General features: G+C 45.7%; 1 protein-coding gene across 2 annotated transcripts in view; it reads right to left on the reverse strand.

The window, feature by feature from the left end:
* The window catches only part of LOC146861338 (mitogen-activated protein kinase kinase kinase 5-like), an 802,557-nt gene that overhangs the window by 123,313 nt on the left and 652,153 nt on the right, over nt 1–27,091 (reverse strand). For both annotated transcript variants that reach the window (XM_085645620.1, XM_085645619.1), the window contains exons 25-26: nt 5,443–5,704; nt 5,020–5,132 (exon numbers count right to left, since the gene is read on the reverse strand). In XM_085645620.1, the coding sequence (XP_085501746.1) occupies nt 5,020–5,132; nt 5,443–5,704 (375 nt within the window). The remainder of the gene's footprint in view (nt 1–5,019; nt 5,133–5,442; nt 5,705–27,091) is intronic.

Below are 27,091 nucleotides of genomic sequence, written 5' to 3' on the forward strand. Positions count from 1 at the left end.
GAGGAGCCTGCCAACTAAAGGCAGATAAGCCTAATAGATGTCATCCAGAAGGTGGTTGGCAGGGTCCTCCTTATGAGGGCCAGGACCTGGCTGGATGAAGCAAACGTGCTCTCTCATCTCCAGGCGGGCTTTAGACACAGGGTGGGTACGATGGACCAGGTCTTCCGGTTTTTTACGATCTACTGGAAAGCAGTTGTCATTGGGAAAGGCAGCTTATATCTTGCCTTCATTGACCTAAAGACTGCATTTGACCTGGTCCCTCGTTCCAAACTCTGGTCGGTGTTGTCTGACCTGGGCTTCCCTCCCTTGATTCTGGATATCATCATGCGCCTCCATGAGGGGAACTACGCAAAGATCAGGTGGGGTAATCAGGGCCAGTTGACAGACAGGGTGGCGGTAGACAGGGGAGTCCGGCAGGGTTGCGTGCTGGCCCCAACCCTGTTCTCTCTCTACATAAATAGGGTGGTCAATTATCTGAGAGAGATTCCTTCAGATGCTCCAACTTTAGCAGGGGAAAAACACCTACTCTCCTTTTTGCCAACGACACCCTTTTGATGTCAAAAAGCCCAAGCGGCCTACAAAAGCTGCTTGATAGGTTTTGCCAGTTTTGTGATGCCAAAGGTTTAGTAATTAACACTTCTAAAACTAAACTAATGACATTATCTGCATCCAAACGTTTTAAGAACAACATCTCACTTAATGGCACTCCACTAGACATCGTAGACTCCTTTGACTACCTGGGAATTAGGATCAATAAGTCGATGAAATGGAACGATCACATAGCCAAAATGTTCCTCAATCACAAGAGGGAGGCGGGAGCCATTTTAAGAAAACAGCGGCTCTCCTTTAGCAGACCAATTGTCCCGGCACTTGAGATTTATGACGGGAAAGCATTGCCTTCAGCCCTATACGGAGCGGAGCTATGGGGGTTCGAGAACCTAGCCGATCTGGAGAAATCAGAGAATCACTTCTTGAGAGGTTTGGTTTCTCTTCCTCTCTCCACTCCCCTGCTACCGCTTCGTATGGATCTGGGTAAACATCCCATTAGAGACATTGCAAGATTACGTCCACTGCTTTTTTGGGTCCGCCTGAGACGCACCCCTGAACTGGCTAGTTACGCCGACGCTTTGGATGAGATCATCAAGATAAACACAGGCACCAAGATCAAATGGATCTCTAACCTTAAGCGATTGGTGACTGATATTGGCTATGGCGAGGCATGGCTTAACCAGACCCCACCACCAAAGCAAGTCATCAAAAAAGCATATTGGGTCTGGGTAAAGGGAGAGGAAGCAAGAAACCCCAAGAGAGGTTCTCTCACAAATTTGTTTCTTGAGCATAAGCTGGTGGCAAAAACTGAGCATTATCTTTACTACATCCAATGCCCCCGCGACAGAACGCTCTACATGAAGTTTAGTTTGGGTCCCTCCCTCTTAATACTCGGGTTGCAGGGTGGAATTGTCAGTCCCCAACATCTGCCGACTGCCCGGGATGCCCTGCTCCTAGTGAATCCATTCCCCATTTCCTCTTTGCATGCCCAATGTATAGGGCGGCCAGGAGGAAGTGGCTCAGACCCATTTGCAGGAATCTGGGGTTTGAGAATTATAGGGTGGCACTCCGCTTCCTCTCATCCGATGCCTCATCCCTGGTGGTGGTTTGCGGGGTAGCCAAATTTCTGGGGTGCGCCTGGTTGATCCGCTCCAAACTGCTAAAACCTCATAAGAGCCCGGTCATTGGAGATACATGAGCTTTGGTCCCTGTTATATCATGAACTGTCTCTGTTTTATCATTTGCTTATAATCACTCTTTTTAAATCTTTTAATATTGTTGTATATAAATGGATTTTAGGATGCTTGTAAATGTACATACTTTTATGATATTTTTGTATATCGAATAAAGTTATACAACATATATGTAGCCATGTGTTTTTTTTCTATAGTTTCCGGGCTGGTATTAACCAGTCGGTCCTTCATGGACGGGGCCCTACTGAAAGTAATGGAGGCTCTTTGCGGTAGGGTGGGACCAATAATTGGGTCACTCTGGATAGTAGCCCAATTGCGGTTAATAATTCTGTACAGTTCCATGTGTTGTTTGCTGTAACCAGTTATGATTCTGAACGGGCTGATTTGTATAGATGACTGATCAGAAGTTGCTGTACTGACAGGCACATCTACATGTATTGTAGATTTGTAAGTGTCTAGAAGTTCTTGTCTGCTTGATCTCATCGATTTGGCCATGGCACTATCAATGATTTGTTCAGTATAACCCCTTTCGAGGAACCCGCTTCTACTGGCCTGTTGTGCTAACTTCAAATCCTGTAAACTGCTGCATACTCTCCTTAGACAGAGCATCTCCCAGTAAGGAATGCTAGTTATTAAATGTGCAGGGTGCGCACTGCCAGCATGCAAAATTGTATTGCCTGCCATGCTCTTCCTGAACAGCCTAGTCTCTATCCGGTTATTGCGGATATACACTTCTGTATCCAAAAATGTAATAGAAGACTGGCTCATAGTCACAGTACACTTAAGATTGAATTCATTGTCATTAATTACAGCAATAAAATCCTCAGCCTATTCCTTGGCTCCTCTCCATATCGCAAACAAATTGTCAATATAACGAAACCAAACAATCACATTTGCATCAAAGACAGCCCTGTGTTTGACTTTGAGGACCAGTTCCTCCCAATCAACCATGTGAGACAGGCGTAACTTGGGGAGAAACTGGCCCCCATTGCCACACCTTGCAATTGACGATAGAGCAAATTGTTGTACATAAAGATATTGTTACATAAACAGAATTCAAGCATTTGAAGCAGCATTGCATTATGATCTTTAAATTGTTCTGATCTCTGACTTAAATAATGGTGTACTGCAGATAGTCCATCAGTATGCACAATGCTCGTATAGAGCGCTGCCACATCAAGGGCCAGCATCCAGTATGCATCCATCCATGTAACCTGTTTTATTTTCAATAAGAAATCTCCTGTGTCTTGTATAAAAAACTCTAAAGTTCTCACATGGCTTTGTAAGAAATAGTCAATGTATACGGACATTCTCTCTAAAAGCCCACCCCTTGCTGTAATGATCAGTCTGCTGGGTGGGTTGTCTAAATTTTTGTGAACTTTAGGAATAAAATAGATCGGGGGGTTACAGGATTGTCTATTTTGAGGTATTTAAATTCCTCCTCTGATATCATTTTTTTGTTTTTCCACTTAGATATATATATATATATATATATATATATATATATATATATATATATATATATAAAGGTACAGAGCCTCTAAGGGTGGCAGAAAAAGTGCTGCAGTGCCCTGGGTACCTATGGTACCTTTTACAAGGGACTTGGATGTGGCCAAAGAGTTGCCAATTGGGTTTTGCAACAGGACACTTTAAAGAAAAAACATAGGCCCTTGGTACCTGGCTGGCAGGAACCCAGGGCACACTCAGCCAAAATGCATCAACATTAGGCAAAAAGTGTGGGGCAACCATGCAAAAAAGCTCACTTTCCTACACAGATTAATAAGAACATGAACAATGGAAGTAAAGGAGTAGAAGGGTGGTTTAACATTTCCAAATAGAGAACTAAGAATGCTCTCTGTTGCATATCTGCATCAGTAGATGGGCTGGAAGGAAGACAGTATTTGGTCTGTCACCACTGCCTTTTGAGGGATACACTGATATGGATGCAGAACCTTATAACAATGGACTCCTATTTCTGTAGCCTGATCATCATTCACGAACCAACACCAGTAGCCTGGGTTTGCTTGTTTTGATAAGCAGACCAAATTTAGGCTGCTGTGTGTATGGCTTGGTTTGGGGTGGGAGGGTTCCAACAAGCACAGAGACACTGGGCTGTGCATTGTCAGGCGGTGAAGTAGGTATTCAGTGCAAAAATGCAGCATGTATAGTCCTACTGGTGAGTTGCCCACACCAGGAATCTCCATGTTTTAGAAGATAACTGCCTTGCACCCGTGTACCCGCCATGCTGCCTGCATATAAAAAGAAAGCTTCATATGGAGGTAAAATCCAGACGATACTTAAGTGGGAAATAAAAACACTAACGAAGAGCACCCTCATGAGGGTCCCTAGAGTCTCTGGTATCTCTTTTGCTGTGTATTTGAGACCCCAATCCCTTAATCACTTCCATAGATGACATGAACTGGGACTTTGAGAAAGAAGAAAGAGCAAGAGTGTGTGTTTAGCATACACTATCTGGACGGGACTAGTCCTCGTAGGTTATGGAAGTAAAGAGTCATTAGTCATCAAGAGGAAATGGTAGAGGGCCAGCGTGAGAGAGTATGTTGTCATATGTACTTTCATGAATCCCCTCCCGGCTCACTGACTTAACAATACTACTCCCTATTCTTGACCCCTGCAAAGATGCCATCTTGTTTTATAAGCCACACTCTGATTCCAATTAAAGTTTGTATACTGCTTTGTAAGTTTCAGATCTCGCTGTGTGCTCTTCTCCCATGGGAAAGGTAAAGCATTTTAATTCTATTTATATTAAGTTACAAAACTGCACCCCTCACCTCCTCTAGACAAATAACTTGCAATACAATCAATATTTTAAAAAATAAAACAAAATAAGACTCTCAGAAAGGCATAGATGAAGGCAGAGGAAATCGGTCAAAAAACAACTGTAATATCTGTCACGAACAGCTTCAGACTCACATTGGACAAAAGAGAGGGAGTGAGTGTCAATGAGTTAATATATCACATCAGAGGCAACACTGAGAACTAAGGCAATACCTTACACCCTTTGTTCAAATGGCCTGCAGATCGTGGACAATCTAGATGTTTTGGATGAAGACTGGTACAAACGTCAAACCTCAATGAAGTAAAATGCTCTCAAAGCAAATCCTGGCATATTGCAGCTTTAGTTTAGATTCTTAGTGTATCTAAGCAAGACACTTAAAGACTAGTCTGTAAATGTGTGCAAAGACAGCCTGAGATCAGGCATGGCCTCTCAGAGACCCGGCTGCCATGTTTGAGGGTGGGAACTATGTATGCTTACCTAAGGGCCCAGACTTTCTCCTGAGGGCCTGAAGCTTTTTCTCTGCAGAGTGAAGGGCTTTGTGAAGAAGATCCTGGTGGTGCTTCTCCTTCTTAACCAGTTCTGCCATTAACCTGAAACACAGAACACTAAAATGAGTGTTTAGTCACACAATGGTGGTCTGCAGGGGTAATTAAACCAAGCGTGTAACCTTCTCTCAGATTGGAGTGTTAATTTCGCCAAATGTATACAAGGGTGTAATCCACAAACTGACAGTGTGACTGGGGGTGCACAGAAAGCAGAAGTGTGTGTGTGTATACATACTGCCTTAGTGCATGGACAAGGTGGGTGGATGTTTAACTCAAGTTGCAAGGGTCAAGCCTGGTGCGGTTGGCCAGTGTAGTCAGCGTTCATGGAGTGTGAATTTACAGGTACCACACTTACCTCCTACTCTCTGCCCGGAGAAGGCTCAACTGTGTCACAAGTGACGAACTGCACAGTGATGGATCCTCAGAAGTGTTCAGACTTAGCGTGCCCACACCAGAGCTTGGGGTCTTGGTGCCCCGATCACTCCCAGATTGCCCTCTTTCCTGACACACCAACACTTCCTGCTGAGGCATTTCTTTTTCAGTCTCCTCTTCATCATCGTCATCACTCTGATTTCCGGGGTCATTGTCCACTGAATTTTGAAGCTGCACCTTAAGCTCTGAAAAATAAGAGGGAGCGATATGAAGCCATTCTCTATCACGTCATCTTTGTTACTCTTAAACACCAGATTACATCCATCTACGTGTGGGGCCTGGAATGCATTTCAAAAGATAAAAATCTCATTTTTAAAGAAAGTCTCAAAGACATTATCAGACAAATTCAGCATCTTCTGTAATAGAATGCATTACAAATATAATTAGACACTATAAAACATATCTCAGAAAGCACCTTTTACCTAATCCCCCCCCCCCCCCCACCCCACCGAGGAAAATAAACAAAGGAGGAAATGGTGCATGTTTAACAGAGATACATTTTGAAAGTTCTCCTTAATGTACCAAAGTGCTCCAGTGACCAAGACTATAGCGCAATCTTAGTTATGCATTTTGACGGAATGTCCGATCAAACAAACCACATACTATTTCCCTGGTTTAACAAGAACAAAAACTGCAAATTAAACTAGATACCCTAGGGTAAGAACTAGGCTTACAATTAAAGTTTCCTTCTCCATTAGGGATATTTTTTGATTTTCATTAACATTCTGAACAGGTATTCATCTGTTGTGTCCAGAGTTGGGCAAATCAGTAGCACATTAAGGTAGAAGACCAAGCATTAAGGTGAACGTTTTGAAGTTGGAGTCAATGCAGTGGTGTTTTACCTAACAGTAGACTGATGCCCAATCAGTGTCCCTGCAAATTCAAGAGATTATGACATTTTCCATAAAAGCAGCAAGAGACTATTTCCCCATTTTGGAATGGGCAGTAGGGCTTTTCTGGTAGTTTTTGATGGCCTTCTGATAAAAAGCAGGATAATCTCCACCTAGCTACAAATTTTTCAGAATGCTACACCACTGAAGGCAGAAACTCTGATGAGAAACAGCTGCCCCGAATTAGGATTATCTTTAGTTTTTAGAAAGATAATGCATCAAGGCTCAACTGCAGGGTACGAAGAGGCTTTTCTGCAGGAGAAGTCCAAATCCGGAAGATGACAGCAGATTTTCATGCAGGTCATACCACTGGGTTGCTATGATTTTTTCAAGGAAACCTGGCTGAATTTAAAACCGTTTACAATGGCCCAGCGGCAGTTTGCTCATTTGGGCGTGGGGGCATTGACCCCACCACCCCTGTTGCCCCCAAACGCATTGGCAATTACAGCCAAATTGCCATAGATTATTTACTGCAGCATGCCGTTGTGTTTTTCATGTGTCTGTCTGGGTAGGGCAGGGCATGGCCAATCCTTAGGATTGGCAGTCAGCAGGTAAAAACTGGTGCGCATGTCGGGCTGGACAAGTCTGTTACCGTAGCCAACCAGACATGCGTACTTTAGGATTCTTGAACCCACGCTGCTAAGGAGGCAGGGGGAAACAGCACCGCTGCCTCAGTCTCCTTTGGAGTGCTGGGTTCATCTGATCACACCAATCTTTGCATTGCCCTCATTCTGTTTGCTAGTAAAAACAGCATGAGATTAAGGAAATGATTGGTTGTTTTTAAAGCAGCGAGCGCTCAGAGGGAAGTAAGGGGCGGGATTAGTACAGAACATGGCTAATCACTTTATGCCTTTATTTTTTAACCCTTGCAGTGGCTGATCATGCTTCTGTACCTTGCAGAGTTGTGCGGATCGGCACAATCCATTTCCCTATGTGAGGCTGGGAAGAGAGTAGAAAACCATATTATTTTTCGTGTCTTCTTCTCCACTGCCCAGAGTGTGTGCTTTTATGCTCTGGTGACCAGTGGTGAGTAGCTGTTTTCTGATATTATTTTGACACCTTGCTGAAAGTTATTGTAAGAGCCCTAAGTAGAGAAGATATTGCGCTTAGGTTTGAGAATGAAGACATTCATCACCTTTCTGCAAAACATTTTTTGTTTAATTTGTATAGAGTGCATTACATTATGAACCAGTTCACAAGGACATTTTTTGTATGCACAGGGAGGTTAAGTGATTTGCCCAGAATCACAGAACATTGAGCCAACGCAGAGACTTGAACCTGGCCACTTCCTCTCCCCATCTGGATGAATGTTGCTGTGCATGAGAGAGATTGTGTACTGCCAGTCAGATGTTTCGTTCACTAAATTATTCATTTATGAGGCAAAAGTTCTGAGCACATAAAATTCAAACCGAGTTACTCGTCTAATCCAGGGGTTGAACATTATTAGTCCACTTTAATCCAATTCATCAATTCAAGCCAAAGGGAACGTTTCTGTGCATCCAATTGAAACAGCAGTGATACAACTTAGACTATCAGCAAACACGTGTTTCGTCGAATAGCATGTTATACATAGACTTCTTCAGGGCTGAAAGTATTAAATAAATAAAATGATAGTCTCAAACTTCTATTACAAATGCTCCCCATCACCTACCACTAGTGCCAGAACAATACCCTTCACAACTATGAGATTATAAAAGTAAATCTACTAAACTGAAACACAAACATCTCTACTGGATAACGATAAGTTAAAACGAATAAGAACAAAAAAAGGCAGAATTTGCCCGGGTTGTCATAGTTGCTCATAGTACCCCTTAATAGAGATTTGGTACTGCGAGGAAAGGAAAGAGAAAAGCATTTAGCCGTGTGTGACCATCCGCGCTAATTGTACCCATGTGTGAGTGAAAAACTAGAATAAGAACCGGATATAATGTGGAAGCAGTATGCATCTTAATATGGAGTATCCACGTTCTTTAAAACGTATCTTCAGCTGTCACATACAAAATTACTGCTGTTTCAATTGGATGTACAGAAACCTTCCCTTTGGCTTGAATTGATGAACTGGATTAAAGTGGACTAAAAATATACGACCCTTGGATTGAACGTCACTGATTCGGTTTGAACTTGGAGTGCTCAGAATTTTGCTTACAGTGACTGAGCCCCATCCCTACCCCCCCCATTTTGGAGGGTTAAATATGGGGTTGTTTTGGTAGCCGACCCTACCTCTAGAGCACCAACAGCCTACGATACAATTTTCTACCTTTTCCCCCAACATATTGAAGAACGCCCTGACCTTTGGCCTGGTCACCAGTTTATTGTGGTTTACATTTATTGATTTAGATTTGCACCTTAAGAAAAGGCAGTTTAACCCAGTGTGGCTAGTAATTTAATGGCTCATCATTATATCATCATTGTGATAACTGGTGACATAATTCATGGTGTCATTAATGACATCACATGTGAGGTCACGAGCACTGTTGTGTTTAGTCTTTAGCCAAGCACAGCAGGCTCTTGGTGAAGAGGCATGGCCAAATGTTACACCTGTGCTTGCTACCCCTGCCCCGGAGCCCACAGAGCATGGCCTACGCCGATACACAACCAACTAGGCCACTCCTGTAGAGCCCACCTAGAACCATGCAGGGTGAGCGGAGGGTGGCAGGGTACAGCTTTCAGCCATGCCCTTCGCCTCTGTGACCACTAGCATCTGTGTGCATTTTTCCCAGCACCAGAGTCGACAGGATAAAACTTCAGCCATAGCAGCAGATACTGGGCAGAGGGTTTGCCCTATGCCTTGTCCTCAGTACTGAAATATCAGTACATGGTGAAGAACAACGGTCAGCTGCATTGTGAATGTATTAAATAGATTTACGCTGTTAGTTTTAGAACTGTTACTGTGATCCAACTACGGATGCATTGCAGCCCTCCACATTTTCTTTCCTGCCTCCTCTTAGTGGACACCATTACAAAGTGATGCTTTTAGCACTGGTAAAGGTGAGGTATGCAAATGTAGAATAGGCAATCTGACTAAGATTGCCCCTACCTCAGCCAGACGTGATGTGGCTACTGTGGCTGTCCAGTTCAAACTAAAACTAAGAAACAAAAGAAAACGCTCACCTCAGACAGGGAAGTGCATTGGGCTGCCCTGATAGCCCGCGTTCTGGCTTTGTTCATTGTGCTGCTAAGCACAAATAGTAGAGCGCATGTACATTTCAGATGCAAGAAGTTATTGGTCTTAATTCTTCTGCCCCCTTGTGTGAACGCGGGTTCCCCAGGAACACAAGGCAACACCCAGGAGTTGCAGTCGGCCAGGCCTAAGCCTTCCCTAGCGTGGCCACCAGTGTGTACTACTGTTCACTTCCGGGATTAAAGGAAGGGCCACTGGCTCCCAAGGTCCATGTCAGAGAGCCCTCATTACAACATTCATAGATGAAAAGCTATGCTTGTTGTTGCAATGGGTTTCTCTCTAAGGAGCTAATCTTAACCTCCTTTGCTCTCTGCCTCTCTCCTCTTGTTTAGTTTTGTCACGAGGTTGAGCCTAACGCAGCGCGCATGCGCTGCACGGTGAGGCATGCTGTATCTGGTGTATGTAGTTCAAGAACCTCCCATCTTTTCAATTGGCTTGTGTTCGTGCCCTTCTTAAATTCTTGATTTTGTTTGGTGGATGACCTTAATTAGTCCTGCCTTTTGGTGACTTGGTCCCTCCCAGGTGACTGTCCCGGTTATTGTGGCGTTACTCTTTTTTAATTATATTTTCATTCCTGCTGCACTCTTCTTTTTTTGTTTTCCCTCCGTTTGTATATTAGCACGGCATCTGCTTCACGGACACCGTGCTTCATGTTTTAGACACCTTTATACTACGTCCGCCTTATCTTTCCTTTCCGTCGCTACCTCTATTTCTGGCTTTCCCTCTCCCACCTCGCAATAGGAGCCCTCGCCTCCACCTTCTGAGCAGCTGTGGGTTTCTTATACATGTGCGAGAGCTAACGCCTAGAGTTTGAGTAGGAAATATGCTATCAGAACAAAATAAACACTGGAAACAACAAAACTACAAATGCCAATCATACTAAGAAAAAATTCCCAGTATGATCGGCATTTGTAATTTTGTTTCCATTGTTTAATTTGATTACCTTTTTTGGAGGCACGGGGTAGAGCCAATACTTGAACCGGTTCCCTGCTCATGAAGTCAGCAGCTCTGTAGCTTACATTACACCCTCTGAAAAGTATAGCCGACACCGAACCACCACCAGTATGGCTGCACCAAAATGCTGATACATGGAAGTGACTGAAGAAAAACAGCAACGCAACGGAAGATGAAAGAGTAGTCTGGGCCATTGGTACCCTATCGCTAGCCCATGCTGTAGTGAGGGCTGCAATTTATATACGTACATTGCTAAGTTAGCATAACCGCGTTAGATGTTAGAAAGCCATCTTGCCACTTTTGCTGCTTTTGCACACGACACTGCAGTTACATATTATTTGAGAAATGCTTGCTCGCCTTTTCTTCACATGACAACTGTCTGTTGTTCACATCCCTAGCCGTGAGCTGCGACCTTGGTCTGAACATTGTGTAAAGAAACAGTCTGGGTCGCTAGATGGTGTATGTTTTTGGGTTCAGGTTGATCGGCTCACTATTTAGCCATAACACGCACACAGCTGCAAATACCTGAGAGTTGAGCGCTTTTAATATTTCAGGCTGCATGCTTAACACACACATTCGGAAGAAGAGCTTTCTCAGGAGCAGAGTATACCTGATCCTGTGTTGTGATTCCACTAAGCTGATCTTTACGGTATGGGGTTCCCCATTCAAGCCTAGAGACCTTCTATTAGTCTAATAATAATATTAGTTTACTAATGAAAGGAAGGTAGCTGTATTCCACTGTCATTATATTATGATTTCTCCTTTCATTTTCTATGGTATTGTAACTATGCTGATGATTTTGATTTTAATCATTTGTCTGCTTATGTTAGCCAAAGTACTGCATCTTAGGACACAAGGTTTATAAATAAACTCTTTAAACTTTACTGTGTCTCTGTTTACTCTTGTTGTGGACTGATATGAGAATAATAACGAATAGGTATTTGATTCCCACCATTCCTGAGAATACACTAAGTCGCTTGTTCTGGGTTGTCTATACATTGGGACCGCTGAGATAAATACGGATAACGAATGGGACACTGATGCTGGTCGGATAGGGGTTCTGAGGTGAGTTTTTGGTACACCACAATTCACTGAGGTCCTGGTTTCCTGCGCATAGTTCTGTGCATGAGCAGAATCCCTGCAACATGGCACACCTAACATTTGGTCTATTGATTTGAAACGCCTTAGTAGTGCTTATATTAGTCCACGACTCCCTCACTCTTGTTTCTGGATAACGGGAGTGACGGATTTTTACCCTACCTGTTACTCACCTGATAGGTTCTTTCGAGCTTGATCATTAAAAAGGTTTCCTCTATTTTCTGAACCCTTGTGCTACTGATTAAACTCGTTGTTGATCTTTTGTATGTCCTAATGGCGGTTGAAATTGCTGCACATAGCCGTACACCTCTGCGTCGTCATTTGAGGACGTACGGGGTGTCGGACGATGCGATAGCCGTTATTTTTGTGGTGAGTGCTGATGGAACCCATCCTTATGAGTTGTTCTACTCTTGGGTGACACTGCCAGCAGTGAATGCAGATGATAAAACGTTTCACTCGTATGCTCACACGCGGGTCCCAGCCAATTATACGCCATATCGGACTCTAGAGATCCCCCTTTCACCCTGGCAACACAGCATTTGGTTTAATGGCACCCTTCTCCATACGGTTGCACCGGCTAGAATGGGCTCTTTGTCAATTCCAGGGACCACATGGCCGGTGCTTGCCGGATTTACACCTCACCCCCGCTATTTGGCTATTGCGGTGGATGAGCTGCGTACGCTCCATACAACCCTTATTTCAGTATATAGGGCTTTGGTGCAATACGTTTCACGTAATGTGCAGGTGGGTCCTGCTGTTGCGGGACTACCGGCTGGTCACCCGGCGGTTGTTATTAGTCCCGTCATAGTTAATTCGGTGATGGGCAAGTGCCCCCAGAATAAGGATGATTTTCCTTATTGGCTTGCTGTAAGCAGTGTTTCCACACTCTATGGAGGTGGAGAAACACAGAATTCTCACCATTAGTTTGCCGAAAGATATTGTCCCTGATGTGTCAGATTGTGACAACTGGGGAAAGATCTCTGCCGCGGTCTACTCGAAGTGCTTCGGCACTTTGTCTATGGCCGTGCTGCCCTCCGTTATTAAACGTGTTCAAGATCAGCACGGACCGGAGGCGGCTGTAGAGTTGGGAATTAGGCTTGTCGGAGTATTCGACGTCGTTGCCCCCCTCGTCCTTGGTAAACTAAAGGGAGATGCGGTGCAGTTCCAAGTGGCAAATGGCTTAGCCCGCGTTGCTGAACTCGAAAAGCCCAAAGACTTACCTAAACTTATTGCAGAAGCTTATAAAACTATTAGCCGCAGTAGTTTGGGAGTTAAACCAACTGTAATCATTCCTGACTTGATACAACAAACTAAGGTGAGTTCGTCTAGTAAAGACGATCGGCCAGCTTTTCCCAAACCGAGTTGGAGAGCAAAGAAACAGGGAAAGCAGCAACAGAAACCGGGGTCGCGTCCTGCGTCTCCCGTACAGCAGACTAGCGAACGCACTTATGATTTGCGCGATCGTTCTAGTATTAAGTCGCCTGATAGATTTCAAGTTCCTGAAGAACGCTCTCCTCGTTCTTCACAGGAAACATCGGCCTCACAGTCCGGTGGCGGAGACCGTGGCAAAGGTCGGGGTGCACAACAAGGTCGTGAACAACCCCGTCAGGCTGACGGTAAAGGCAAGCAAGATGAGTTTGCACGTCAACGTCCCCCGTTTCAGAAGAAGAAAGTTGCTGCACTGACAGCAAGGTATGCCACAGATTGTGAGAACGCAGCTTCGGAACCTGACATGGGCCCTAACGCTGCTCAACAGCGCGACGGCGCGACGGAGGTTACAGTAGTGCGGCAAGCACTGCGTCCATATCTGGAGGTGACAGCAACTGATACGTTTATCACCGTAGAAACTGCTGACACTAGAGTGGCTTCCCCTGACAGACTATATAACTTAGTCCTCCTAATTGAAGGTGACATACGACGTACAATTCAAGGGATTTTTTGGGATAATCTGACCTCTTCTTATGACATCCTCCTAGCGGAGGCAGACTGGCCCCCGGCTTTCATTTTAGATGCTCCTATAGGGGAGGAGGTAATCCTCCCGTCCTTTGCGCACACAGTGCCAACGGACCAAGCTAAAAGGTTCGCTCAGGAGTGGGCTCTGGTGCTAGCACCGGCTTTGTATCGTACTCAGGTGGGCTGGGATAAATTGTCCCCCATGAGATTCCATTGCGGTCTATGCCCCAGCCACAACCCCAATATCCCATGTGTCGCGAAGCTAGACCTCACGTCGCGGCGATCCTTGAACAATTGGAATATCAAGGTGTTATTGAAACATGCGTGTCACCAATGAATAACTCTTTATTCACTGTGACGAAGCCTGATGGGTCGTACCGCCTGGTTTTGGATTACCGGCATTTAAATTCACATTGCCGGACATGCGCGGTACAAAATACTCACAGTTCGGCTCTCGTCAATATTCTCGTGCGAAAAAGGTTTAAAACCACACTTGACATTTCCAATGGCTTTTACAGCCATAACCTGTCCTCTATTAGCAGTCAGTGGACAGCGTTTACTTCAGGCGGCAAACAAAAACAGTTTACAAGACTAGCCATGGGCTATAAAAACAGCCCTGGCGTCTTTGCCGCACGTGTAGTCTCTCTTTTAGAGAGCATAGATCCAGATGCGTACTCGTATGTTGACGATATCTGACAGACGACGAGTTGTGGCCGCATCTATGTCACGTTGATCGCATTATAGTCATGTTCGCAGACTTCGGTTACAAATTCAATTTTGCGAAGTCTCACATTGCAGAGTATACAGTGTTGTTCTTGGGCTATGAACTCAACAATGAAGGTCGAGGGTTGGCTCCGCACTTCCTGGAGAAGTGCGCATGCCTGCGTGCTCCTACAACACTGACAAAATTACAGTCTTTGCTGGGCTTTCTGAATTTCGGTCGTACGTACATTCCTGATTATGCCCAGCGTATCAAGCCGCTTTATGCCTTGGTACAACCTACTTTTTCCAAATCATGCTGGCTGCCGGAGCATTCAGCTATTTTGCAATTACTGCAAGCTGATCTTCTTGCTTCAAAATATTTACTGACACGTGATAACCGCACTAACCTGGTAATAAGAATTGTGCCAGGCGCAGTGGGTTTCACGTACCCAACGTTCAATGAGGGCGACACCGTCCCCATTGCCTACAAATCACACCTGTACACTTCAGCTGAAATGCGTTTTCCCTCTGTCGAGAAAGTTCTTACGGCAGTACAGATGGCAATTCTCAAAGAACGAGCGCTGTCGCAAGGAAAACGCATGTTGGTTGTCACCCCATATCCTGCCCTTGAGGCAGTGACCAAAGCGAGTGTACCAAATTCTAAAGCTTTACATCCACGGTGGATACAATAGGCCACTTCCTTGACATCTTCCGACGTCACCTATATCTTTGACGCCTCATTACAGACTCAGGAGTACTTGCAGTTTGAATTCGTTCATCCGGCTCCTCTGTCTTTGCGCCCGCTCGAAGATTACCATTGTGTCATTTACACTGACGGTTCTGCGCAACCGGCGACTGGATCGAAGCATGTCTATTCAGCGGCCTGCGCAATTGTGGTGGGTACATTCGTGAATGGTGAATTCCAATCTGATGTCGTGCATACGCAGTCATTGGGTGATTGTGGAGAGGTGTGGCTCACTGGTTAGAGGCGGCAGACCCGTAAGCAGAGGACGGCCCGGGACCAGGGTTCGATTCCCGACGCGGCAGGGTCGTGGACCAGGGTCAGCGGGCTCGATAATTCTCGCCTCGGTGCCTACTCCAGTCAGGGACCACACTTGGCAACTCTGGGCATTAGCTTGCCTCATCTTCACAACGGCCCCCCCAGACCGCCGGGGATGCTTGGTCGCACCTTAGAGATACCCATTAGGGACCATCTCTCAGGGTGAGCCAGGACGGGTTCCCCAGCAGTCGAAGCGCGGAGATACTCCTCCGGGAGTCGATTCTAGCGCTATATAAACCCACAATTAAATTAAATTGTACCGCACAGTTGGCAAAGCTCCGTGCTCTGGTGCTTGCACTGGAGTTTGCTGATCCTCGGGTCACTACTCTTATAGTGAGTGACTTGTTTTATCGTGTTCAGTCTTGCAACGACAATCTACATTTTTGGTCTCAAAATGAATACCGTGATTCCAAAGGTAGCACAATTAAGCATAAAATGCTTTGGGTTCGAGTGGCAGAACTTAAAGAACATCTACCTCTCGTGAATGTTATTCACACTCTTGGACACCAACGAGTTGGTGTCCACGCTGTCGGCAAGAGCTTAGCTGACGAAGCAGCAAAAACAGCAGTGGCGACATATCTAGTAGCAGCAGTTACAAGATCCAAAAGTAAGATTGATGATGACATTTTGGCAGCTATTGCTGCTACAGAAACGGGAAGTAATTACCCGAGAGGTTTCCCTTCTCATTACCATTATCACTTAAGTCCTGATAAAGTCCCTTTGGTGAGGATTAACGACGTTGGAGACAGATTGATTCCCAACGCGGACTGCAGACCATCGTTGATAACAGCAACTCACGAAGGCCTGGCCTCTGCCCACGCCGGCGTTGCAGCTACCGTTTCTCTGTTACAACAACGTTACTGGTGGTGCAGTTTATATAAACAAGCTTGCGCTTATGTTCTTGATTGTGACATTTGCCAGCAGATTAAACCTTCAACTGCTGCGCGCCCACCACAAACTCAGTTGTACATATCTAATAAACCACTAGGGTGTGTTTATTTAGATCACTGCGGTCCTTTCACCTCTGATACTGTGTACAAGGACATCTTGGTTGCAGTGGATTCGTGCACATGTTTTCTGTGGGTATGGCCACAAAATAGTGCTGATGCCCGTACTGTCATCAGGGATTTGCGTGTCTTTGTGGGAAGTTTTGCGTGTGGTACCTTTCATTCTGATCAGGGCCCTGTGTTCGCCTCTAAGGCGTACAAAGAAGCCATGAAAAATTTGGGGGTCCAAGTCAAATTTTCATCTCCCTACCGACCTGAGGGTAATAGTGTGGTGGAGCGAATGAACCGTGACTTAAAGAAATCTTTGACAGCTAGGGTTTTAGGCACTGGCCGGAACTGGCTAGCCCATCTGTGTAACGTCCAACGTGCACTTAATAATCTCCCTAGAAGGTCTCTGGATGGGCGGACCCCATACATGATGCTCTTTGGCATACGAATATTTGTCCCTGACCTTGATGGTCTAGACATGGCGGCGTCAGCCGCACCCTTTGACGTAGATGATCACTGTGCTGTATTACAGACTGCAAGTAGCCAGAGACAGTCTAACGAAGGAACACTTGCCCTCTACATCTGATGCTGTGCTTCAGATTCCGGTAGTCGGCTGGCTACCTCGAGTTGGTGATCTGGTCCGTGAGAAGGTGGAGAACAAGGAGGAGTTCGGCCCCTCTTATCGTGCACCGGTTCCAGTGCTTGGCCTGCAGGGTACACGAACAGTCATTTTACCTCCACTTCCTGGTCGCAAGGATAACAGATACATCTCTATTGACAATGTCAAGCTACAGCGAGTGGCCGATTCTTCTTAGTATGACTCCAGAAACTCTGTTTTGGCTCCAGCTTCTACCACCTTGTCTGATGTTGCCATCGAGATGCATACAGTTACTGGTCCTTTGTTGCCACCAACAGCTGGTGGTTTACCCGAGTATGCTTATCCTGCAGATGTACCATTGACTGTTTTACAATCCACCGCAGTTAACCAGTCACGCTTCTCCTTTGACACTAACTCAATGACTTCTAATGCCCCATCAAAAGTTTCTATTTTTGCAGTCTGGTTCAAAAGACATTTTTTAATTCCCCCTTGGACTTACATGTGGCTGGTGCTCATATCTATTTTTTTGTTCATGTCCATTGGATTTGTGGTGGTATTTTTTCGTCTTGTGAATGGATCTACAATTAGACTAATTGATGGAACTTTGGCCCCCCACTCCTCATCACACATCATGAAAAGGGACCAGACTTTTGTGAATATTACTGCCTGGCCTGTGTTGGATGGGATTGCGTGGGATGCTATTAAATTTCAAATTCATGGTCCCACTGAAGTAATCAATGTGCCAAATGTATTTCGTGTTTCTATGGGTGATGTGGTTAAGCATAGCATCCGCTCAGATGATTGGGATCTTCAAGCCATAGAGGCACTATTTTCTGATCTGAAATATTATGCTGCGTTTGATGCAGAGGATTTGTATTTAGATACTGCTAATTATGATGAGCAGTTTTGCCATCAACATTATGGCAATCATTGGGGGGGCGCTAGAGGGCGCACTGCGACATGGCCGCCCTTTGAGACGGCTCCGCCGGTCAGGCCAGGAATGCGGGAATAAATATCCGAAATGGGCTCGAAACTCCCCGCAACCGCTGAAATCTGAAATCGGAGCACTCAGGCCACGCGATGTTGGTGGCGAGATGTACTGCCTAAATCTCTAACTCTGACAAATTCGAAGAACTAACATCGGCTGAGTGACGGGCTGAGGCGACCAAGATGGCGGCGCCCGGTGAGCTCTAACGGTCCGAAGAGCGGAGGCAGCAGAGAACGGTCATGGTAAACGGCGTGCAGCTACAGTACCCTATCTGAGCTATGCACGGGGGACAATTATAACTGATTTCACAGACACCGCCTGGGAGTATTGCCGTTGGGATGAGCACTGTATGCAGGAAACTGCTTCTGTAAAAAAAAAAAAAACGATCTGGGGATGAGATTGGCACACTGCGATTGTAATACGACTGGAAGCGTGATTCGTCCGCCGGAGCTGAAAGCGGTCAGTGCTGCCCCCGTGGTGAACACGCGCGATGAGGTGAGGGCTATGCGGGGTGCCTCTATGTCCCCCCCCCTTCCTTCCTTCTCCGCGCGCACGCTGGCATGCAGCTTGGAAGAACTGGTGGAAATCATTGCGCATTAGCTTGGTGACCCGAAGAGTGGGAACGTGAGGGCACGGCTTGGACTCCCCCCACGTGGTGAATTTGGAGGATTGATCGCGAACTTTCCTCTCGCCTGTCCCGCGGTTTTGGCCGCGACGAAGGTACGTTCTCCTACCGGGCGTGGTGGGTGAATACTGCAGCATATCGCACATTGCCCCCTTCGCTGGTCGTTCGAACAGTGTCTGAGGCCAGGTCAGATGTATGCTTGCTGTGGGGCGCTGCGTGCTGGGTTGGTCGTCGTGATCAGAGGAGGGAACTGTGTATCGTGAAACCTGCGTTGGACTGCACTGCTGCCTCAATCTATCTCCTGTAAGCAAGCCTTTCAAAGTGTGACCATGGGGAAGGCGGATAAGATGCAAACCAAACTCTCCTTTGATGCAAAAAAAACACACTAAAGATGCGACGGCGCCGCCGGTCACTGAACCTCGATCCGACTCCGAGATAGCTACTGGCATGGAGGGTGTCCTGCAGGCCATACAACGCAGCTTACAGGACATAAATGGCAAGCTGGACGCGCTTACATCGCGAGTCGACGGCATGGCAGCGAAGATGGACAAGCACGGTGAGCACCTTGTAGAAGCAGAGACTCGCATCTCGGCGGTAGAGGACGAGTCGCATGACACGACGCGGAGGTGCGCGGAAATGGAGAGGCTGCTGGAAATCATCAAAAATAAAGAAGAGTGGGCGGATTTGCCAAGAGTGGCCAAGGATAAGAATGCTCTTTCAGTGGTGGTCGGCTAATAGGCGGGCGGGCTCGGGGTTGCGTGCTCTCATGGTATAACTGTCGGTATAGTAGGTGCAAAATGCTCCCCATCTTTCCTTGACATGGTCGATTTTGTGTTGTTTACTGTTTGCTTTGGGGGAAACATAATGTGCGGGAGGGAGACGCCGGGGGCATGTTTTGAAGGCCCTCCTCCAGTTTATTAATACTCTCTCTACCCCCCCTTCTGGTGGGGTTCTTTTCTTACTCCTTTTTCCCTGTTTCTTCTATATTTCGGGTCTGGTTCTAGGGCGACAGGCACACTGCTGGGGGGGGGGGGGGCCGTACTCATCTGCAGAGGTGCAGGGTGGGGGGTTGGGGGAGGGGATTCCTTTAGTCTGTAATCTCTTTTTTCCATGGCCTCCTTTTTCTTCTCTGATTCTTCTTGTTTTTTCTTTTCTGGGATCAGCGTGGTACATCTCCTTTGTTGTGAATCGTTGCCTTTTCATGTGTGCCACAATTTCCGGGGTGTTCTCTGGGCTTTAGGGCAGGGGACTGCAGGCGCAGCTGGGCATGATATTCTTCCCTATCCTGAATTTCCTGTGTCTGCGCCATTGATTCAATAGATTGCTGTTTATTGCTTACGTTTATCATTCTGCCTGCCTTGTATCGCTGTTGGGAAATTGTTCGGCACCTGATCCTTCTGTTTTTTTCCATTATAAAATGAAAACCCTTTTTATCCTGGTGTCCTACATGCGCTCTTCACTGGCCAGACTATATTAGCATGAAGATTCTGCTCCCCGAGGTGCTGCCTGTGTTAACATTTGATCTCTGTTGTTCTGACTGCTTAGCGGCCGGCCCCGGGGGGTTGTAGGCCCATACTTGTTATTGATTGAAATGTCAATAAAGGTTTTTCAAAAAATAAATAAATAAATAAATAAATAAATAAAGAAGAGGATTTAGAAGCGAGATCCAGACGCAACAACGTACGCATCGTGGGTGTTCCGGAATCTACAAACACAGGTCGTATGGAAACGCACATTGAGGAACTACTACGCAATGTATTTGATGCAGAAAATCTCTCTTCAATGTTTGTGGTCGAACGGGCGCACAGATCACTTGCTCCGAGACCAAAGCCTGGTGCGCCTCCGAGACCAATAATTGCCCGTGTCCTTAATTAGAGAGACCGTGATACCATCTTAAGACTAGCTCGTGAGAAACGGCAGATCAATTACCAGGAAAATGCCCTGGAATTCTACTCGGATATTACCATGTCGGTTCAGCTGGCGAGAAAAGAATTTAATCCGGCAAAACAGAAACTGCGTGATTTAAAATTCGAATACGCCATGCTCTATCCGGCACGGTTAAGGGTGATGTATGAGGGCCGTGCAACCATCCTTCAGACGCCGAAAGCAGCGCAGGAATTCCTTAAGAAACTCAGCGCAAGGTGAAAAGAACTGCGGCAATTGGAACAAGAGAGAGACCAGGACTAGCTGCTGGCGTGCGGTGAGAATGGCTATGGGCGCGGGACATCGCAAACTGGTAAGATCTATATATGCCGCGTGTGCGGAGCTGGACTGTTGATGCCGGGGGTGGTTTGATGGCCACTGCATCACACTGCATCGAAGACAATGGCAAACTATTACAAGTGCCCTATTACAGACCGATATTGCCAGATAACTGGAACTATACTGAGTATATGGATTCCGGTGGGGATAGAGTGTTAGAACTATCTGATCGAACTGTCCGGGATGCCGTTGCGGCCTAACTGAAACATGCGTAAACGGGATGGCTCTGGTAGTGTATAGTGATGTGCATGAATCTGCTGGGTCAGAGGCGGGATAATTAGACAGCTTGGAGGTTGCGAGTCAGGAGGGAGTCTGCAATAAATAACTATGTCTGACCACATCCATTACGAGGGATGGAGTTGTGTGCTCTCGGTGGCCCCTTACGCGGGCGCTCCCCAACTTTAGTTGAGATATGTTACGATTTTATTATGGGGTATGTCTTTGGCATGGTTGGGATGCTAAAGTGGGTGGGGGGATGGGAGTTGGGGAAAGTTATGCAGGCTTGAATACTCGAGAAAAATTGCTAAATCCCAGGTTCACATGCAGATATATGAAACCATGGTGCGAATATCGTCACTGAGCTATAGTGCAGGTTACAAATTCTTTAATTTCTGAGGGGCAACTAGTTGTTGATGGCTGATGTGAAATCACGATCAAAGCACCTAAACCTGGAATATCAGAGGTCTTAATAACCCTAAAAAAATACGGAAGGTATTTGCATATCTAGACAGACACCAGATTGATGTCGCTCTCCTGCAGGAAACACATCACACACCTAAGTCGGGGGTACAGCTAGGGCAAAGATGGGCGGAGACTGTACGCTGCTCGTCACTCATCGTACTCCAGAGGGGTACTCATAATGGTTAAAAAGGGATTGCAATTCAACATAGACGCTACTATAGCGGACGACATTGGGTGCTCGGTTTTAATCACAGGCACGATACGGGGACACAGACTTGCTACACTAAATACATATGGTCCAAATATCGATGACCCCGACTTATCACAAAGTATGGCGTACGCTCAGTGAGCTACCAGACATTCCTATATTATGGGGGGGGGGGCGATTTGAATATTGCAATGCATGACACACTAGACAGGTCAGGCGCATGGACTGAACCCCATAAAAGGGCCATGAGCACAGTGCATGATATTATGATTGATAAGCGCCTTAAGGATATCTGGAGAACACGACACCCCACAGGTACGGAGGCCACACACGTATCAGCCGCACATGGCAGTTGGTCGCGAATTGACTATTGGTTGGGTTTGGAGGAGTTACTGCTGTGGACGGAATCCGTAAAACATCTACCCAGAACGCTATCAGACCATAACCCGGTGTTCCTGTCCCTGGAGATGCCGTATTATACGCCACCTCCATATAGCTGGAGGTTTAATGCCAAGGCTTTGTTGGATACTGTATATACAGATACTACAAGCCAAGCCATGAAGGAGTACTTTGACCTCAATGCACCCTCTACAGATAACCCTAGTTTGCTATGGGAAGCGTTTAAGGCCACTATTCGGGGTATTTGCATAAGCACAAATGCGGGCATCCTCAAAGATATAAGACAGCAACTAACTATCCGAGAAAATAAGATACGGGCCCTGGAAAGCGACTATGAACGCACACATGACACGACACTGCTGGGGGACATTAGAACAATAATGTCGGAATACCAAACTTATGCAGAAAATGAACTCAAGTACATTGGTAGGCGCCAGGAAGCGAGGGCATATGGGGAAAGTGGTAGGCCAGGGCACAGACTGGCAGCTAAAATCTGCTCCGGCCATGTACCGCAGACAGTCCAAGCGATCAGGGATGCTACAGGGGAATTGAGGTACGATACGCACAGTATACTCAAATAATTCATGGGCACATTTGAAGCACTATATGCATCACAATCCACAGCGTCGCCTGAAGAGATAATGCGCTATCTGGCTGATGTCGCAATCGCATGGCTGTCGGATGCTCAGAGAGAATACCTGTCTATGCCTATTACAGAGGAAGAGGTTATAGAAGTCATTAAATCTCTGCCAAACGAGAAAGCACCTGGTCCCGATGGGTTCACATGTGAATTTTATAAGACATTTGGGGAGCAGTTGGTACCTCACCTGGTTGAGATGTATGGGGATGCCCACGAAAAGCAAAGACTGCCTCCGACATTACGAGAGGCCATGATTATCACCCTATTGAAACCAAACAAAGATCCCGAATACTGCGATTCGTATAGCTCACTATCCTTAATTAATGTAGATACCAAGATACTGGCCAAACTCATCGCCACTCTGTTACAACCACTGATGACAAATCTGATATTGCCAGACCAATCAGGATTTATTCCATCCAGATCTACGGCGCATAACGCTAGGACACTATTTGCTTTGTCACACTACCTTAACACCAACACTAAGGCAGCTGCTGTGCTGCTAGATGCCGCTAAGGCATTTGATTCCATAAAATGGCCTTATCTACAAACAATTCTACAGCGAATGGGGTTTCCTCCTATTTTCCTTCAGGGGGTACAATTACTATACACGGCGCCAACGGCGCGTATAAGGGTTAACAAATACATATCTGAACCTATATCCATCTCGAGAGGGACGAGGCAGGGCTGCCCGCTATCGCCCTTGTTATTTACGATAGCATTAGAGCCCCTGGCTTGTAAAATTAGATAAAAACACCACTATTCGGCACTTCAGTTCCCGCAAAGACCACTACATATTTCGTTATAAGCAGTCGACATGATGTTATATATGCGTGACCCGGAGCACCACCTAAATCCGTTACTAAGGGAATACATCAAATTTGGGCAAAATTCGGGCCTAAAAATAAACTGGTCTAAATCCCTGATAATACCATTAACGGACACCACTAGCCCATGGGACATGGAATACCCATTGGAGTGGCAATCGGAACCTGTAAAATATTCGGGTATCTGGTATCATCGTGACCCCGAACTTGTAATCCGTACAAACTACGGCAGAGCTATTGGGGCATTAGAAGACAAGATAGAGCGATAGATTCAATTGCCATTATCCTTGGCAGACAGACTTGCTCCTACCGAAATTATTGTATTTATTTAATAATATCCCAATACAGCCTCCACCAGCGGTTTTTCGCAGGATTTCCACTATGGTACTTCGCCTGATCTGGGTGGGAAAACAAGCCCAGATTGAACTGCGTGCTCTCACGCTGCCCTACTCGCTAGGAGGGTTTCGGGTCCCAGATTTTTTCCTTTATTATCTCTGTGCCCAAGCGCAATATGCACATGTTTGGTATCATCCAATCCCATATCTTACACATGCGGCTATTGAAGAGGGAGACGCTCACCCGACCCCACTAAGGTCCATTTTAACCCACCAAAGGCCCCCGCTGCACAACCGCGATATAAATACTATTGACACGACAAATAGGGCTTGGCAAACTATGGGTAGAAAAGCACGTAAATTGCCATTATATGCACCGGCGCTGCCAATACATGACCACCCTGGGTTGTCTGTTGCCCAGGAGGAGGTGGGTATGGGACTGCTCAGGCAGGTAGGCTATACGAACAGGGGTTCTTTAAACCACTTGCAGAACTCTCATTTATAAGTAATCAAACGTTACTATTCCAGTTCACGTATCACCGGCTACAGGGAGCATTAAATGCGCTGTATCCGACACACCCTGAGGAACCGCCACAGCTTGCTACTTTACAGTTACTGATCACGACCCCTAGTGCTAGGCGACTGGTGTCCAAACTGCATGCCTCTCTACAGGAAGATATAGCAGACAATACATGTAAGGCAATGGGCGCATGGAGTAACGTCCTAGAGGACCCACTGACAATGAAGGAATGGGCCATTGCTTGCTCTCTTACCGGCATGTTAACACCGAATGGCAATCTGCGTATGTTACACTATAAATACCTCCACCAATCCTACTATACTCCCGCGAGGCTACATAAATATGGTCTGCGGGCAGACTCCAGGTGCTGTCGCTGTAATGCGGAAGCTGCAGATTTCATACATCTGGCATGGCACTGTGATGCAGTGGCTGAGTACTGGACAAGAGTGATACAGATGGTGGGGACAATGGTGGGCGTCAAAATTGCATGCACTATACGCACGTGTTTGCTGGGCCTGCTGCCTGAAATTCGGGCAAATAAGCGGAAGTTTTGTATGGTTGCCTTGCTTTTAGCTAAGCGGAGAATACCGTTGTGCTGGGGCAGTAGAAATGCTCCTAAGGTTAAGCAATGGATTCAGGACTTGACGTATTGCAAAGACACCTTGCAAACATATGAGGAAGAACTACCACTGGGTTCTAGGCCTAGAGACTACTGGCAATATTTAGTTCAATACTTACAAACACACCAGGTAGACCAATTATAATCGCCAGCTGCACTGTAAATGATGTGAATCCCAGTAACATGGTTTAATTCTCACCAATGGATGAAGTATGTTGTTGTACCAAGACCTGTGCGTTACATATATGTTGGCTCAGTATGTTTGTATTCTTGCACTGTTGAAACATGCTAATAAAAAAATAGACTGGCAAAAAAAAAAAACATTATGGCAATCATTTCCTTCATAAAGCCAATATGTTTAGAAATTTTGTAAATTACACGCAATGGGAACACTGTCCAGCGCCTAGGCTGGGCAGCTCCACCATGTTAGTGAACAAATTTAGATATTTTTCTGATTTCAGTGTTTCAAATCCTGCATCTTTTTACTTTAGAGTGGCAGCTGAATCTGCCTCGAAAGTTAGGCTGACACACTAAATTGTTATATTCCAAATCCTTTATGGATGATTTGGCAATCAGAGGTTATGATCTGTGAAAGGCAACTATTGATCTTAAATCGGTTTGGGGTTCTAAACCGTGGCAGGTACAAGGAACAGAAGCTTTGCATCGTGCCTGCCTCATCCCGAACCACATGTTTTTGAATTCGTCAATTTTTCAGACCACCTGTTTTGGATTGGCTACTTCTAAAAAACTTACATTCGTCTACTCCGGATCTGGGTGCTTATCCTAATTGGGATAATCATACAGATCTGTCCCTTGATGCGTTGCAGTCATACGTTTCGAACACTTCCTTCAATATTTCCAAATTAAACCCGGAAGGATGGTTAATATGGCAAACGAGCTCAGATTCCCGTCAACATCGTTTTCTGGATTTAAATCCGGGGTATACGCAGGTTCGTGTGGAGCCCCGTTTTGAATCTTCTCGTACTGTAACTACCTACTCTGTAGGGAAGTTATGCCAATCTTGGCTGCAACATTCCACCTTAGTTAAACTTCATTTACCACAATTACATGACAAAATAGATTTGAATGATTTTTTTAAGGGTCCTGCGGGTAGCAGGTCCAAAAGATGGGTATATACTGTTTATAACGAAGTTTGGAAGCTATCACAAATTGAAGCTGCATCCAGATTACGGGCTATAGATCAAGCCAATATGGAAAAAGTATTGGCTGTTATAGATAATAGCATTAACACCCTTTCTTCCAGAATTTACACGTTAGATAATATCGTTTCATCTGTGGTTGACATTGTGCAGGATGATGTGTCTGTTTTATATCATGGTCAAAATCAATTGTGTTCTATAATGCAATTTGCATGGGCATTGCAAACGTTAAAGGCTGGGAAAGTCCCTTGGGACTACATGAATACTTCATCTTTGTTCCTTCCTTTTAATTTAACTGCAAAACAGTTCATGTCCATGAAAGATGCAACATACTCACTGCTGCACATTGAAAAAATAGAACCTTTGCCTTTTTCTGTAGCCAAATTAAACTCCGCTGTGTGGCTTATCCACGGGTTAATCACATTGCCATTTCCCCAGTTTAACTTCAGTTCCTGCATGAAACATTAAGCGCTAGGCAGATATGAACAACTAGGTACTGCCTTCCTGCATGAAGTTTGGTCACTCCCATTCACATACAGGTGCGAGATAGTCAGTAAAGAGGTCTACTTAAAAGGTGAAGAGTGCACTTCCACTCCGGATCACTCTGTGGTGTGTCGGCACATTCAATTGCATGGTGCATGTAATGTGCACGCTCCTAATTTAGCTTGCGTCCTGAAAGGGATTCCAGTGCCAGCCATTACACCCTCATTTACACTGCTGGCTAACGGTAGTTATTTGCTATTAAATAATGAAGCTGGCTGTGGGATATTAGTGGGAATTCCCTACTGTATCACAGAGAGTAGTCTGCTGTAATAACGTCCTTTTCCCACCCCGCATGGACGGCTCGATGTATCCATCTGGCCTTCCATTCCAACCT

Source organism: Triturus cristatus, chromosome 3_1, assembly GCF_964204655.1.
Source record: "Triturus cristatus chromosome 3_1, aTriCri1.1, whole genome shotgun sequence".
Taxonomy (NCBI): Eukaryota; Metazoa; Chordata; class Amphibia; order Caudata; family Salamandridae; genus Triturus; species Triturus cristatus.